This window comes from Atractosteus spatula, chromosome 8, assembly GCF_055471065.1.
Source record: "Atractosteus spatula isolate fAtrSpa1 chromosome 8, fAtrSpa1.hap1, whole genome shotgun sequence".
Lineage (NCBI taxonomy): Eukaryota > Metazoa > Chordata > Actinopteri > Semionotiformes > Lepisosteidae > Atractosteus > Atractosteus spatula.
In genome coordinates, this window is record NC_142713.1 from 34,894,583 (window position 1) to 34,912,475 (window position 17,893).

General features: G+C 33.5%; 1 protein-coding gene across 2 annotated transcripts in view; it reads left to right on the forward strand.

Moving 5' to 3' along the window:
• Positions 1 to 17,893, forward strand: part of LOC148829504 (A disintegrin and metalloproteinase with thrombospondin motifs 20) — a 155,509-nt gene that overhangs the window by 129,020 nt on the left and 8,596 nt on the right. For both annotated transcript variants that reach the window (XM_088924181.1, XM_088924182.1), the window contains exons 29-31: positions 9,906 to 10,073; positions 15,457 to 15,630; positions 16,899 to 17,069. In XM_088924181.1, the coding sequence (XP_088780307.1) occupies positions 9,906 to 10,073; positions 15,457 to 15,630; positions 16,899 to 17,069 (513 nt within the window). The remainder of the gene's footprint in view (positions 1 to 9,905; positions 10,074 to 15,456; positions 15,631 to 16,898; positions 17,070 to 17,893) is intronic.

The window sequence follows — 17,893 nt, forward strand, 5'->3', positions numbered from 1 at the left end:
CAGTTATTAGAAACAACTGACATAAAACTGTATTGGGGCTCCTTAAGACCAGAGTTAGGGACCTCTGATTTAAAACCTAAGAAGATTATAATGTACGAAAGTAGTATTACCAAGGATTCAAAAGTATAGAAAAGGGGACATAACTTGTAATTGCTAACATTCTTCATCCAGACTCAGAATGAATTGCATTTTTTACTGCTTGAGGATTTTTGAAGAAACAAGACTGCAATTAAGTGAATTTATTGTTGTGTTTCTAAACATGCTGAACCCTGGTTGTGGGGTTTTGTTGGGGTGTAAGTATTCTTATTGTTAAATTATCCAATTAGTAAGGACATAATTAATTTTAAGTAAAATAATTATAAGTAAAATAATCAAAATTATTTAACATGAATTTGAATCTGAGCAATATTTAAACATAGTTTGTTTCTATTAAGGAAGTACTTTACAGTATATTCATGTTCAAGCCAGTGATGGGGAGAAACACTAGTGTTTTTATGCAGTTCTGTGTTGTGATAGATTGCTGGTGTTTTACACTGTGAAACAGTGTTTTACAGTAATTTCCTAAGATTATTTAGGTGCAAAAAATGTAACAAGTTAGTAATGAAAAATCCCTTGCCTTTATGTAGCTTTTCATCCCAAAGGCTCTATGTATGACCAGATTGTACAAGCTCAAAGTGAAATCAGTGCCACGTGGTCTTTAAAGATCGAGTAGTCATGACCTTGGTTTAATGTGGCATCTGAAGGGAAGCACCTTCTACAGCCCAGTAAACCTGGTTAGAATGCTGATGTATTGGGTTTGAAATTTTGATGCAAAAGGAAGAGTGCCGCCTACTGGCCTACCAATATCACATACAATGAAACCAGAGAAAGTTGGTTTTCCTTAAAGGTCTGCTTCTGATATTGATCAGGCTCAGCCTTGTTTAGACGTAAAAGATTAGGCTTAAAGGTGGTAATACAACTGTGAGCTCTCAGGTGACCTCAAATAAGTTTAATTTTAATATGTGAAGATTTGTCATGTATTTATAAAGTCCATAAAACTCACCAAAGGGGAGCAGAGATGTTTTGCACTGACACCTAATCTATATTTTCTGCTGTCAGACAAACACCTCCGTTCTTTTCATGGAGTGGCAGCTGGCAGTTCCAGACTAGGATATGAAAGGGCCATAACTGTCAGCTGTAAATATTTGGCCAGACACCCTGTATAAAAGGAAACTGGTGTCTAGATCATTCCTTTCTGACTCTATGTCAGAACCCATGATGGTTCACTTGACCTTTTCTGAACAACCACACATTCCTAAGGGAATTATGTTGACAAGCTGTAGTGAAAATTGTAAATTGCATCTCAAGTGTGTATGCACAACTTGTTTATGTTATACAGATGGCTAGCAGAACTGTTTTGCTGGTGATTATTTTTTAAACATCTTAATTTCACATTGTCCCTATAAGATATATGACCTGCTCCTCTGATATTAATGGTGCCATAGCTGCACTCATAAATATGCATATATAAAAAATATTTGGAAATTAAAACATGAACATTTTAATGGTTCATTGACTATGAATTACATTCTATATGCAGCTGGTGAATGGAGTAAAATCAAGTTTTGCAATTCTGTAATGTAGCAAAATTACAAAATGCCCTTAATATGTTTTAAGGACCAGGTAGATTTATATCTCAGCTGCTAATTTCATTTTTGATCATGGACATAAAAATTCACTGACTGCACATCCAATGGATGTAAACTCCACCCTTTAAAGGGGACACCAGAAAAAAAGGGTTAAAATTTCTAAAAAAATAATTCTAAAAATTGCTTTGTATTTAATAAAAATCATTATAGACATCTTTTACTGCATTGTTTCATTACTGTATTTGTTTGATATACTGTATATATATATATGTTCTATGCCCTGACTTAATGTCCCCTAAAAGCAAAGTACCCTAACAAAGAAGTTCCGAGAAATATGAAGCACAAGCAGATAACTTATTTCTAGATAAGTTCAAATAGAGTTTAAATATATAATTTTACTTGATACAGTGTAAGATGTCCTTATTTATCATATGTATACTGTAGTATTTAGTGTAAATTTATGCAATATTATACTATACATAAAAGTTTAATTTAAAAATATTTCATGTTTGTGTGTTCTGTACATACACGATACACTATGCCTCTCATGTGCTGTTACAACAGAATGTTCTGTTTATACACACAAAATGTTGCCTTTTTACGCTCCCCATTAAGGACGTTAAACAAGGACCCCCTGTGTTTCTTCTCCTTTAGATTTACACCTCTGTTCAGTTTACAACTCTGAGTAAAACTGTGTCAGTATGTTTAAATCGATACGCGCTTGTCTTATCTTAATCTTGTGTAAAATTGTGTTACATCTCGCAAATTAACAGTATTTCTGCAGAAAACATTGTTCTGTGTATCTAAACGTTTCACCTACCAGCAGTTCCCACAGTGTTATGACTCCTTTTCTTCTTGGAAATTCCTACAAACAGAACCTTGAATATCAAAGGCCACTAAGGCCTTCAATAAAGTCACACATTGGTATGATTTCCAGGCTTTTATCTACATTGGTTTAAACACGTCTCAGATAATGAGAATTTTTCAACCACAAGCAAAATGCAACACTGAACATTTTGATACTTGATATTGACTTAATATAACTTTACATGGTTCCTTTAGTTTGACCAAGCTAAACCTTAAAGCTACAGTACTTTATAGCTAAACACTGTTCTCAATTAATGGTAAGTTATACCTGTCAAGCCTTAAAACAGGAGAAAGGGCATACTGTATGCTAGTAGTACTATCTGTAGATTGTAGACTCCTGTTTTTATATTAAGGAGTATTTATACGTATGAAAAAAGTAATGTAATGATTGTTTAGCACTCACCGTTCACTGCAACATACTGTATAGGACATTGTAGTTTCTATTCTATTACGTGAAAATAAACTTGTGTTGGATAATAAAAAACACCTCTGTATTGTTATATAAGAGGTATCTTAAAAATGTTAATGACCATTAATAACTAAATTTATAAAGCACATTTTAAGGGGAAAATACTTATTAGATTTTTCTGTGTTTTATATGTGTACTTGTTATTTATATGAGTGCCTATTGTTTGCATAGCATTGATCTGAGAGGGCATATTGTTGTTTTGCATTAAATATTTTAATTTAATGAGAACTTAACTTGAAAGGTCTGAATTGGCTAGCTTTAATCCTATCACTTTACATCACTGTAAAATAATGAAGAGATGAAGTGGTGGTCAAACAACAAATCTTACTACTTTTATCACAAGACGAATCCAGACAAGTAGATTTGTCTACAGACAACTTCGTCTCAAATGAATATCATTTTTATGACTTATTATGATTTAGAGTTGAAAATTTTCTTTAACTGTATAAATCTCTTCTATAGCTGCACTATCGATTATATTAGGCAGCATGGTGAAATAATAAGTACACAAAAAATGTATACGTTGTCATTATTTATTTAAAATCAGCCAGCATTTAATATCTTTGTATGACAAAGTAAGTGCAAACCTTGATTTAGTAACTAGTGCCTTTAGCAGCAATAACTGAAATTCAACATTTTAAGAGTAAGAGTTGCTCAGTCTCTCACTCTGGCACAGCTCTCTTTAGGTCTCATTACAGCAGCTCTGGTCTGAACTTTGACTTGGCTATTCCAAAAATCCTGATTTTATTCTTCATATTGTCATAGATTTACTTGTGTGTTGAGGATCATTATCCTGTTGCATGATCCACTTTTATTTCAGCTTTGCACATCAGATGGTCTCACACGTTCCTCTAGAATACTCTGGTACAGTACTGTATATTGTGAAATTCTTGGTAATCAATGAGGCACCCAGGTCCTGAGGCAGCAAAGCAGGCCCAAACAATTACCCCCCATCACCATGCTTGATGGCTGGTATAAGGTTGTTCTGGTCAAAGGCAGCATTTGGTTTTTGCCAAACATGACACATAATTTGCATTATGGCCAAATTTTTATTCATTTGTCTAGAGCACATTGTTCTGGAGGTCTTATTTTTCATTTAAGTGCTGTTTTACAAACTTAAGCCATGCAGCAATATTCTTCTTTGAAAGCAGGGTTTTCCACCTGGCTATCCTTCTATGAAAGTCTTTCTAATTTAAGCTTTTCCTAATCATAGATTCATGAATTCTGACATTTATGATAGCTACAAGATTCTACATACCCTCTTAATTAATATGGCAGAACTTACTTTTTCACACAAAGATGTTGGATGCTGGAAGATCTTTCTTTCAAAATAATGACAAATAGATGTGTATTTGTTACACGAGGTAAGTTTAACTATTAGGACTCAGTGTGGACTAGGTGAAGGTCAAATGCTTAAACCATGATATCTTAAGGCAATGAACATACTTTTCTCACCACACTGTATATATTTGACTATACACAAATCCACTCATCAAAACTTTTTAAGTGTATTTTTTGTGTAAACACCTTAAATATCAAAAGTATTTCTGTACAACATGTATATATCCAAACAATACATTTCAGACATACTGTACAGTAGTGATCTAAAAAATATGATTATCAAAAATATAATGCTTCTTTTAAACATAATATAAGTCAAACATATCTTTCAATAAGCTTTTAAACTTTTAATTCTAGAATTTGTAAGACTGACTTTGATTGTACAGGGGCTATGTAAGAATAAGAGAACATATGCTTAATATTACCATCACGTTTCTTTTTCAATGTAGAGTAATGCGATTGGAATTCCAAGTTGGCAACCTGCAGGTCCTAAGATATGGAATTCGTTAGGTAATATCAATCAAGAAAAACTGTATACTGTAGTATGTGCTTTCTAATATGGTAAAACTGATGTTTTACTTTTGTTTTTTCCTAAATCCTGAATAAGACAAGACTTTCAAGTATGGACCAATTACTCTTAATGGAAATAAATAAGAAAAGTTTGGGCCATAATTTTAGAAGGTCTATAGCAGAGAGACCCTTTCTGCTAGAACTTATAAATATAACATTTATTGAACAGCTGGAATACATATATGTTTATTTTTGAAAGAAAGCCTTTTACTTAAATGGTTGAGGCACTTCTGACATTCAAGCTAAGAGAAACATGATCTCCAGTTGAACATTTACTAGACTCACATAAGAATGCCTTGGCTGAACTTAAAAGATTGTGATTTTCATGCATTCAGTCTGAAAGAGCCAAACCCGCTACTGCCATAAAAGTGCACTGAGCCTCCCTTGTATTCAATGGAGTTGTTGTTTTTACATTTTCAAACCTTTTCTTCTCTTTGACTTACCTGCCTGTAGTAGTAGGAAGGCAAATACGGCCAGGTCTGTAAGTTAAAAGACTGCCTCTAGCATCTGTGGATGGTTTGTCTTGTGCCAGATTTTAATATACTGTTGAAAGCACAAAACACTTGTTAATACTGTGAGTAAAAATGAAACCCCCAAATCTCCATAGTGCTTGAACAGAATTCCATGGCTCTTGTCAGTGTGTTTTTCATTTGCCGTTGTGACCTCATGTTTTTTTGCTCTGTAGTGTTATACCTGCTTTAAATTATCAATTGGTGTATAACTACAGTACACCAGGAAAGGGTACCAAAGGGATCTGTACTAGGTCCACTGCTCTGTCTAATTTATATAAATGATCTAGATTCTGTTCTAGATAACTAGCCAAGTGTGCAGATGACACTGAAATAGGATTAGCAAACATTTGGAAGCCTCAAATGAAGACAGATAGAATAAGAGATAGATTAGTAAGTTCAAGACTGGGCATAAGGCAACCGGATGCATTCTAATATTTGAATATCCTACAATGACAGACTGAAAAAAGAACCTTTTTATAGTCTTGAATAAAGAAAACTATGACATAAATATTCAGAATATCTTCCCAACCATGTCCCCAAGCTTCTTGCAAGAAAAAGTTGGATGAGATCCTTGGACCATATGGTATCAAATAAGCTAGATGAGCCAAATGGCCTCTCCATGTTTGTAACTCTTGTTTTGGTGTTCTAATGATAATTGTATCAGTTTTATATTTGAATTGAAATTTGATATCTTCTGAAAATGTATGTACTCTCTTATGATGACAGGAAAAAGAATTAACACTTCTTTACACAAAGGGTTGTAGAAGTACAGTATGTAAGAAGCTATAGTACCCAACCATGTTGTTGAAGTATACATAGTACCTTTAGAAAATGGCTGTCTGAAAATCCTTGGATCCCTAATTACTACCCAATGGGCTAGTTGGGCCAAATGGCGTTATCTGTAACTGTTCTTATGTTTTTACAGTCTTGCTGTTTTTCAAAAACAGTTGAGAACATGTTACATGTCACACACATTTAGTACTTATATATTTTCAGTTAGAGTAAATAAAGAGTGAGAGTTTTAGGCCTCAAGTAAATTTAGAGAATTTCCCAGGGAAGTTTGCAATATTAATATGGGAGGAAGTATATCACCGACATTTATTTTTGTTTTATTTTTGTTATATACTGGTTGTTATTGTATACTGGTTGAAAGTAGTAAAACAAACAGTTGTGAATTTCTTTACATTTAATGGCAGATTATGCCTTGTTTTGTTTTCCTTAACATGTTTATTCACACGGCTTCATTCTATAAGTGTTGTTATACCATAGTGCATATTATATCCAGATGAGTATTTGCAGTTTACACTAGGCTTAACCTGGCCAGTCATGTGGGATGAATTGTAACTACAACTTGGGAGGGCCATGTATTAAGGAGGGAACTGTTTGCAGTCTGTATTTTTTATTTTCCCTCATCTTCTGTGTATCATAAAGTTATGTTTTTTATTAATATCCTTCTGGTGACATTTTTGCATGATAATAGAAAATTGATATTTCTATTTATTGTACTGTCAGAACATTATGTGGAATTACTCACCTTAGAATGAGAGACTAAAAATCTTACATGTGTTAGTTGTTTATAATTCATGAGTAAAGTGCTGTGCACAGGGGCTTACAAGGTACAAAATACTCCTCCCTAGTTTTCTACTTTAAATAATTACACTTGGCTGTATAATAAATATTTAAGGTTATGAGCCCTTATTCAGACAGTACTTTACAGAACACATAATATTTATTTAGTTTAGTTTCTTTTTTGACTTGTAGCTTCCACAGTCTATACAACTATAATGTAATTAAACCAGTTAATAAAATATTTAATGCACTGGATTTTCCACAGTATTAGTTATAAAAATTGAATTGGACATTTGAAACTGCAGATTAGTTACACAGATTAGTTACACATACAGTACTCTATATAGCAGTCATATTACAGTTCTTTTAAAGTAATCTAATCTAAAGAATTTTTCAATCTTATACAGTACTCAGGTTTTCTTTTTTTCATTAGCTATTTTGGAAAGATGTCAGGTATTAAAGTTTATTTTTACCAGCATAAGACTATTATTTAGAAACATTTTATACTAAACACTCAAGAGCCTTATAATACTGCTTATAGTTAATAATACTAATAGTAACAACCATAAAAGGAGGATACAAAAGATATGTAAAAATAAATAAAGCATTGCATTACTGTCTGCTCAGTCTTGTGTGTAGCCAAATATCATTCAAGTCTTACCTTGCTTGATGGAGAGTCCGGTGTTGAATAAAAGGAAGCTTCCCCAGAAGCTGATCTAACAGTTATACACCATCCTTGAAACAAAGCTGTCCTTTGAGCCCATTTTCTGTGCTGGTCTTCTGCTCTAGAGATTAACAGCTTTGATTAAGTAATGGCTGACAGATGACTATGTTTTGAGAGAGGGAGGAGCATGTTTCCATATAATGTCTTCTCCCACTATTAGCAGCAAACATAGTACAGTGAACGAGTACCAGGCATGTGGCTATGATTTTCTTTTTAAACAGGAAAAAATATTTTTTTTTTCAAATAACAAGGAGGAGCTTGCTTTGCCTTTTTAATTTTGTCTGAAGTGGAATGACCAAAGTGTTATCATTTGTTTGAGTGCAGGAGCCTTTTAGTATCTGCACCTTTGTACGATCAGACGTTATCAGAGGATTGCTTTGATGTTGTCTGTCTGTTGACCTCAACCCTGTGTTTAAAATGCCTGAATAATTACAATGCTTCTGAAATATACATGGAGTGTCAAACTAAGCCAAGTCCATTGATGAAAGTGCCTGCAATTGTGTGCCCTGGGATAAAAATAACACCTTTGTGTTAAGAATCCGAATGCTTACTCTTTCAAAAGCATTTTATGCATTTTTGTAATTAAGGAATGTCTTAGTATGTTTTTCATTAAATGTAATTAAAACCTCTTGGGCTAAGAAAAATAAATCAAGTATACATATAATCAAAACCTTAGATTATGAAGGGGACTTGCACATTTGAACCTAGAACTTTTAGATGTAAGAAAAGCTAAGTGGTCTTTATGTCATGGGTAATCTAAAATGAGCCATCAATGCAACAAGAACTAAAAGGTCTAACTGTTGAACTGTATACTCTTTCCAAGGAAACTGCAATATTATGTTTATCATCTGAACTGGAAACTGTGATTTAACAAAACAGACTTTAAATTTAATGTATATTTTCTATGAATAACCTATTTAAAACCCACACATGGGTCTGACAAGCTTATGTGTGGGGCCCTTCTGAAACGTTGCTGCCTTGACAAAGAAATTTCTGAAGAATCAGGGCATTACTGCTAAACCTAATCTAACATAAAAAAGAACCATAGAATGTTTAGACATTTCTCAGCAGGTTTTCTGTTTTTGTTCATTATATTTTGCTCTTTAACTTTCTTAAAGTATTATACACAATGTATTGAGTCCAGATGATTCTCAGTCCCATGCATAGACTGATGATAATAGGAGTTTTATTTCTCAGAACCCCTCTCACTGCCTGTCTTTCTCAAAGCCATACATAAAGGCTTAGCTGTACACTCTCTGTTAATCGGATCTGGATGGGATTGAAACCACATTGTATTTAAACTTGTATACAGTGTGAAAAAAAGACTTGACAGTTATTATTCTAACACAATTAAGCTGATGTTGGTTGTGGTGGCAACTGATTTGTTGTGCTGTAAAACGTATGTGGTTATACTCTAGCTTGGAAAGAATTTCATGGCTAAGGCTTAATACTGTACATATCACTTTTATATACCTTGTGGCATGGCCTCTTTTTAAAGCTTTCTAATGTTTAAAGTGTAAAGAACTGCTGTGCATTTTACAATGTATTTTAAGACTGGGGTAATAATTGTTCATGGAAATAATACTTTCTTTATTGAAATGGGAAATATTTCTTCTAAATGTTTCCCATTGTATGATATTTACCAAGGCAGATTCATTGAAAATGGATGGATTGAAATAATGCATCTAAAAATTCCTTCAAGGATGTTCTGTGACCATTTTCCCTTGCCATGTTGTTGGTGAATAGTTCATTCCTCGGAAACTGTTATTTTAATTTTGTATGACAAAAAAAATCCTATTATTTTACATGCAAAAAAAAACTGCCTTTCTCCCAAAGTCTAGAGAGTCATCTAATATTTCTTGTATTTCTACCTTAACAGAGTACTGAATTTTCAAAATAAATGAACTATTAGCCCAGAAAATAAAATGTGTAAATTAATCTTTCTGCCTCTGCTTCCTTAATAATAAATAAATAAATGTTTGAATATTGACATTCTCTTCCAAAATGTGCAAATCCTTGAAGGTTAACATGTTTCATGTGCCTTTTTAAAGCATCATCTTCTAATTTTTCTTGATTATTTATATTGCTACAGTGATTTCACATTTAACTGAATGGCAATTTGAGAGTATAGAACATTTTCGTAGGATGTACATACAGTATTAATGTTCAAATCCAAAGAAAATATACAGTACATTAAAATTAAGTGTAACTCTTTTTTCCCTCAGTGTTCAGTGAGCTGTGGGAAAGGAAGAAAGCACCGTGACATTGTCTGTGTTGACCGAGACCAAAACGAGGTGGGAGAAGAACACTGTATTCATTTGCCCAGGCCTCGGATACACAAGCCTTGTAGGTCTACTCGTTGCCCCAGCTGGAAAGCAAACAAGTGGAAGGAGGTATGCATTCTGATGTCAGTTACCACAAGTGGAAGGACAATGAAATCATTCTTATATTTTCAAAAGTTCACAAACATTCAAAACTATAGATCTCATTACATATACTCTTCAATAAGATGGTTTTGACTAACATAGATTCACTTTAACACAATTCTAGAAATAGGACTAGGCCCCCACTAACACCCTTATTTTAATAATTTCTACCTGATCATGTGCTCTAGAAAAGGCAAGGTACAGTAGGTCAATCATCAGCTTGAATAAAGTAATGCAATTTAAATTGTGCAAATGCAGATCAAGTGAAGCCAAACTTGCTAGTGCTACTTATTCATTCAGTCAAGGGAATCAATAGATTCATCTTCTGATAGTGCCAGCCCTGCTGAGGGTGAGTTATCTCAAACGTTTACATCTCTTCTGCAATCTTTTCAATGACTCTAACTCCACCACCCTCCATTCCACCATCACTGGAACAATTCATTGACCATTCTGGTGGAGTTTTATCTTGTTTTCCTTACTGTTTAATGACTACAATGTCTCATTTACAGGTCATGAAATGTTTATATTTGTGTCATTTATGTAAAAATGTGTTAGAATTGGCTAAAACGTTTAATGTTTTACAGTAAAATACATCTGCACTAAGCCATTTTTTCTTCCACAATATCGCCCAGTTTCTCTTACACTTACATGTCCACACTTGAACTTGCCTCTACTATTATTTTTTTCTAGAAAATCATATTTAAGCCTACATTATACATAACAGAAATAAAAACTAAAAGCATTTACCAAAATGTTGTTATAATAAGATAGTAATTTTTTACTACCTTTTTTTAAATGTGTAGATTTTGAGTTCTGGCTTTAATTTGAAACAGTACTGAATTTTAGTATAAGAGTGTGCAGCTTAAAAACGTAAACATGTACTCTTTGATTAAAATTTATAATGAAAAGTTCGCCAACAGCTGCAATTCAGCAGCTTTGCCTTTCTGATTCTCTTTATGGGTCAAATTAAATAAATGTTGCATTACAGTTTCTAATGGTTTTAAACTTTAGAAAGCAATAGCTTGCTTTAGTTTAATGCAGTTTATCATTTTCTTTTAATGACAAGACTGTAGTACATCGGCAATAGAATAAGAAGAAAAACATGCAGTGCTTGTGGTCACCACAGCTGCATTTTATATGAAAGGAATTCCCCCAAAAATCTGCAATTGCATATATTATGTCACAATAGTGAAAAAACGTGTGGCAAAAATGTGCTATGTTTCACCTTCTGAATAACCGAGCAGATTGACATATTTATGCAGTGATCAGAAACTTTCCACAAGTCATACAGTATGCAAATATTCCACCTGACCCTGATATGTCTTTTATACTGTATCTTCAAAGATCTATTCATGTGACTGTTAGAAAAGAAAAGAGGTAACATGAACCTGCATTTCAACATGTGTGCACAGCCTCTTCATAATGTGTGAAGCACTATGGAGAAAAGCTGAATGTTGCTCTTTCTTACCAGTTCATTGCTAAAACAATTAGCTCCAGATGTGAGAGAGCTTACCTTGAGACGTGTAACATGTTTCTTCTGTACTGTTGAATCCCGTAACAGTAAGACGAAGGTCCTGTCTTTGGGGCATCTGGGACTTTTTTACTACAACAATGGGAAAGCAATTCCTCTCAGGTTGCACCTTTACCATATTTGTGTTATCTATTCTAGAAATATACACATGTAATGGATCTCTACCTGTGCCTTTTGCTAGATGCTTTGTGCCAAGCAACATTTCTTGTAAATTTTCTTTCTCTTGTGTTTTTTTCAGTCACAACAAAATGCACTTATTTCATGTAGAATTCCTATTTCCATAGTCACCACACTGTATTGCATACAAATGTGTACTCTTTATATAAAAAAGGGAAGAATAGTACCAGTGATCTTTGGCTATTACCACAGTACCATCCCTCATTACTGAATTCTTTACATCTCTTTGCAGAATAGGGAAATTAAAATGCATGTTTCGTCTCTTATTTTTGTTTAGACTTGCCATGAAGGTCGGATTAAGACTGATGCCTTTTTTTGTATTAAAACTAAATAGCAGTTCCTTAAACAGCTGACTAAAACAGTAGATGGAAACTAAGGCTGTGAATGGTTTGAAAAAGACTTTCAACACATATACAAAGGAGTTCACATGTACAGCTTTAGCTGTTGCTGAGTTATGTTTTAAAAGAAAAAAATAAACAAAAATAACTCCCTCTGTTTGATCAGGAAGAAAGGATTTCTTTCTTATGCAGGTAAGAAGATTAAAAAAACAACTTCAAAGAAAGATGAAAGATTTGATTCCCTTGTACAAGATATGAAAACATTGGTCATTATGGACAACATACAAAGGTTTAAGAAGACAGATTTCAAATAAATTTCCAGAAATACATCAAAGCATAAATGTTTCTGACAAAGACTGAAATGTAAATCCAAGGTTTACAAAGACGTTTTTAAATATATTGCACAGTACAAATAAAGACCAGGGAGAATGGTCAGTGAGCACAGGCTTGACAGACATAAAGACTAATAAAAGATAATTTACCAATAACCACAAATTTTGTGTTTAAATAAGTGCCTTCTATAAATATATTAGTGGTCACCAGGCTTTCTGTGTCTCATTTCAATGTTTTAGATCATCTGTGGAGATATCTTATGTTACATAAGAAATATAACAATCGGGAAATGGTCATCCGGTCCATCTAGCTTATTTGGTTGGATCCATCCATTTCCTAGAAGAAGACTGGTAATCATCTTCATCAACATGATTAAGTAACTAATTCCAGAAGCTCTCAAACTATATTGTGTAAAAAAAGGGCCTTCTGCTGATACTGATAATAATTATGTTAGACACAATAAACCCGCAGTAAAGTGTTTGTCTCTTATGGTACAAACCTACTATGTAATAATCTGGAGTGCTGGTTAGTAATTTAAAGAAAACTACACAAATATTTATTATTTTGTTTGCAACAGAAGAAAACTATTTGTTCACTCATAGTGAATAAATCTGCCATTTTACTTTTCATACATCATACAAAATAAGTAATAAAAAAAAGTAAAGTAACATTTCTGGAAAAGTTTTTAAAAGCATGTTTAATATTTTAAATGCACATAACATTTAAAAAAAGTATATAAATTCCATATTTTTGGTGAAATATGATAAATATATTGGCTGCTAACATGTTAATTATACTAGCTTACCTGTAGAACTGCAGCTACACATAAGCATTTTTCTTTATGTTAAGTGTCAATAGAAGGAAGTCATGTCTAGTCAACCAAAATGTAACATTTTTAACAACTCTGAGACTGGGAGGAAGTTAAAATAGTATTTTATCTTTAATTGATAGTCTTTCTTTAGTCCTATAATGTCTCAATTCATACTCCTGTAATGTGAATGTAACATAAGCCATTATGTCAGTGTTGGCAGCAGGGTATTGTACATTAGCTGAAAGGAATAAAACATGGGGCTTCTGAAAGTCATCATTGAATAGGACTCTGAGAAATGAGATTCTCTTGTGTGTGTACTGTATATATATAATTACAATAGACATGATATTTGTAAGTTTAATTTGGAAAATCAATTTTCTTTATATTAGAAGCAATGTAAAATAATCCTAAAATTAAATTTAGCTGAAGGTATGTTTGACAACCAGGATAGTAGGGGAATGTTTCTTTTTTTAATATGGCTACTACATAGTAATGCAATGAAAGCAAAACAAAAATGTTCTAAAAATGTGGCTTTTGTTTAGCACATAACATCAGTATCTTTTTAGAGAAATCCCATTAAACACTTTTTATAGAGGGCTATGTTTGCATATATCCATATGCATGCATACAGTGTACTTCAAAAGTATTGGGACAATGAAGACCAAACTGGGATTTTCACTATGCGCTCTAAATAGTCGTTTCTCATGACACAAAACACGACTATATTTTTATTAAAGTCAATTAAATTCTACGATTTTGGATCAATTAAAAAACTGATAGGGTTAAACCTGTTTATTTTACAGGAAACACAGTACTAGGTCATTTGGTTGACAAGTGTGTCTCGTTGGCCATGGGGTTTTGTGAGGTTTTCAGAGCTGTGACCATCCTTTTGACCTGTCTCCTTGACTTCAGTGTTTGGATATCTGTAGAAAACAGAGGCAAAAAGAAAACCAAACAAAACCTCAATCAAAAACATAGTACAGAAATTCGGATACTGAAAATGTACCAAAAAAGAAAGAAACCACAAGTATAATCACATAGTCATATAAGACAGCTGGACAGGAAAAAGGATAACCCTGAAACAACTGTAAGTGATATCAGTCTCCTGAATGCTGGGGTGACACAGCAGAAGGCAGAAGACAGCAGAAGAATTGCAAAGGCTACATCAAAAGATGTAAACCGCTTATCATGGAATGCAGGGAAGCACTGATAACAGATGAAACAGATTAAGATATGTTTCAATGTACAAAAATGAGCCAGGATAGCTTTAGAGCAAGTTTTAGATGAGACCAAGATCATGTTTTCCGAAGTGATAGAAAGGTTAAAGTGTGAAGAAAGAAACTACAGATGCTCCTAAGAACACCACCGCATCTGTGAAGCATGATGTGTGCAAATGATTACTTAAAGAGTTTGGTTAGCTCAATGGATTGCAGACTTAGTTATTGCCTCAAAAAGATAAGCAACCAAATATTGATTTTTACATCTGAATTTTAACTTAAAGACAATGTGTCCCAACATTTATTGTCACTTAAAGTATCTAGGATGGACACAAAGTGTTTTTGTTCTAATGTGATCAAATGTATGCATGGCATTACCGCAAAATATAATTATCATATTGTATTGTTATATAATTCTTAATACTTATTTAGGATTCTTTAATTTTCTTATTCTTATATACTATAAATCAATTATTCAAAGATTAATCACTGGAAATCTCTTGTTTTTTTTCCAGTACTAATTTTAGATATTTTTTTTCCACTGATCAGTATGATATTGAGGATTATTCAGTAGTTTCTACATCAACTTGTGGTTAACATCAAACTGATGTATCACAGACTTTTAACTCAGGAAAGTATCACATCAATGTAGCATGCACTTTGCATCTTGAATGCTTCCTGTGCTCTCAGTGTAACAGTCTATACCATGTCTTTACCATGCTGTACATCACATGAATACACTGCAACCCATACCCCATGTTATTGTCTGAATGTTTCAAATGTTGGAGCATTTAAACTCTATAAAGTACATTATGAGAATCAAAAAAGAACCAATCCATAATGTCAAGAATATGAGCTAGATACTGTTTGTGCACATACACTGTACAAGATTTCTTGTAGCAGAAATGCTCATGATGTGGCTTTGGTTGCTAATATGTTTCAGTGTTCAGTGACCTGTGGTGTTGGGATTCAGCAAAGAGAAGTCTACTGCAGAATGAAAGGCACAGGCCAGGTAAATGAAGAGTTTTGTAACCCCATCTTGCGGCCTACCAGCACACAGCAGTGTCTTTCCTCTGCCTGTCTTCATTATGAATGGATAACAGACGAGTGGCAAGATGTAAGTACTGACTGGTATGACTTGAACTCAGGACATTTGTATTTAATTGCATCCAATCCTTTGTTGGGGTTTCTCTCAGCAGACTTCAAATAGCACCTTGCCTGCAGCACAGTAGGTCTCATCTTGCAGGGTTTTGAGCTTTGCCAAAATCATACATGTAAATTTCATAGTTAAAAAACGCTTGCAGCCGATTACACAAAGTATGCAATGTATTAATTGCAATATAATGGTAAAAAGAAAATATTTTTGCTCTTTTATTACTCATTTGTAATCAAGCTTTATAAAGCAAATGTTGTGTAATATATATTATTTCTTATTACATAATCTTAAAAGCACTGCTAAATTAAACTAAATTCTTTTTGTTGTATGTCTCAAATTATCAGCTACTGTAGTTGTTTAATTAAACATTAGGGTTAAATTTGATAATTGAGTGGAGTTCAGTGCTTATTTGTTCTGTGTTTTTTGGACATACTGTATGATGAGGAAAGAGGAAATTAGAAATTCTGGTTGTAACAGGAAAGGCTAGCAGGAGGATATGGAGACCATGGAGGATAGAGGTTGACTGTCTATACAGATGAATATGTCAGCATTGGAAATTCGATGTGTCTCTCAGGGTGGTGACAGAACATGGTCACAAATGTTCTATTGGAGAGAGTTGGATAGGTGATTCTTAACTAACTGCACAAGAATGAAACCTGTGGCTTGCTGCAAATGCAGGGGTCTAGCAAATAATTTGGTTGCGCCTACTACACCTCTACGTCAGGCTTCACTGTTTACAATTTAGGATTTAAAGAAAAGCAGCCAATTCAAAACACAGCTAAAAGAATAAAGTGTGGCCTTTGGTTCATCTTTCGATGTGTGAGATTGATGTAGTTTTCTTATTGATGTAAGAAAAGTATGCTCTGGTGGCAACTCACGGTTACTTTAATGAAGCAATAGCAGTTTGACTCTGTCAGTGGCAGTGCTGAACGAAGAAGATTTGCAATCATCGTATTATAAATTCTGTTGGAAAATATGTCTTTACTGGGTAGATTAACCACACTGACAATAAAATAAAAATATCTTCTATACAGTTATAAGATATAAGCCACAGTTTACTGTGGTACTGTATATGTTTTTTATGTATTTATGTATATGAATATATAATGTTATTGTAATATTAGGAGCTAATAATATATGTAATATTATAATTGTATCATCTAAAAAGGAAATTTGCCATTTTAAAAGTTATGTGTGTATTATTTATCATTCACAACATTATTTTGCAGTGCAATGTGACCTGTGGTAATGGAACAATGAAACGAAAGGTTTCCTGTGTGGATCACATGATGAAACCAGTGCATGAGAGCCTTTGCAACTCTTCATCCAAACCTACATCTTCACAGATGTGCAAAACTGTATCTTGCAAATACATCTGGATTACAGGAGACTGGTCACAGGTATCTTGTCAAAGATATGGATGTGAATGTAAAATATTTATAATGTCAGTACAGTACAAGTTACACCAGTGAATTCATTTCACCTCAGTGAAACATTATTTTCCGTGAAACTCTGTGTATAAGCATGATATCCATTCAAACACATTCTGAAACTCTTGTATGTGTGTGAACATGAATTGACATACTCTATCGAAAAAAGGGAGATACCAGTTGACAATGTTTTTCATATACAATAGCTGTGAAGAATGTCTAAGACATATATATACATTTAAATTAAGAAGATGTTTAAGTGCATTATGCTAACAGTCGTTGCTCAAATTCTTCTCTTTTCCTAGTAATCCAGGCATGCAATAACAATACCAATAAATCTGCATTTTTAATAGAATGTCTCTTTGTAAACATGTTCTGAAATATTGAAGGTCAAACACACAAGACATATTTTCCTTTCAATTTGATTAAAAAGTTTTCAGAGAAATGCTAACAATTCTTCTTAAAACCATGATATTACATCTTTTTAAATTTGTTTTAATTTTTTTTTCTGTAAAGTGTAAATACTAGCTGGAAGTTGGGTGACACAAGGGCACAGAGGGAGATATTGGTGTCTTGCAGTACTGTGGCTCTGAGTTCAGTTCTAGAAATGGGGTGCTATCGGCTTGGAGTTTGTATGTTCTCCCCATGTTTGCATGGGTTTCCTCTGGGTGCTGGGTTTTTCCCACAGTCCAAAAACATACTTGTAGGTTAGCTGCCTCCTGGAAAATGTGTCCTAGGTTTATGTGTGTGTCTGTGTTTGTGTCTGTTTGCTCTGTGATTGACTGATTCCAGGG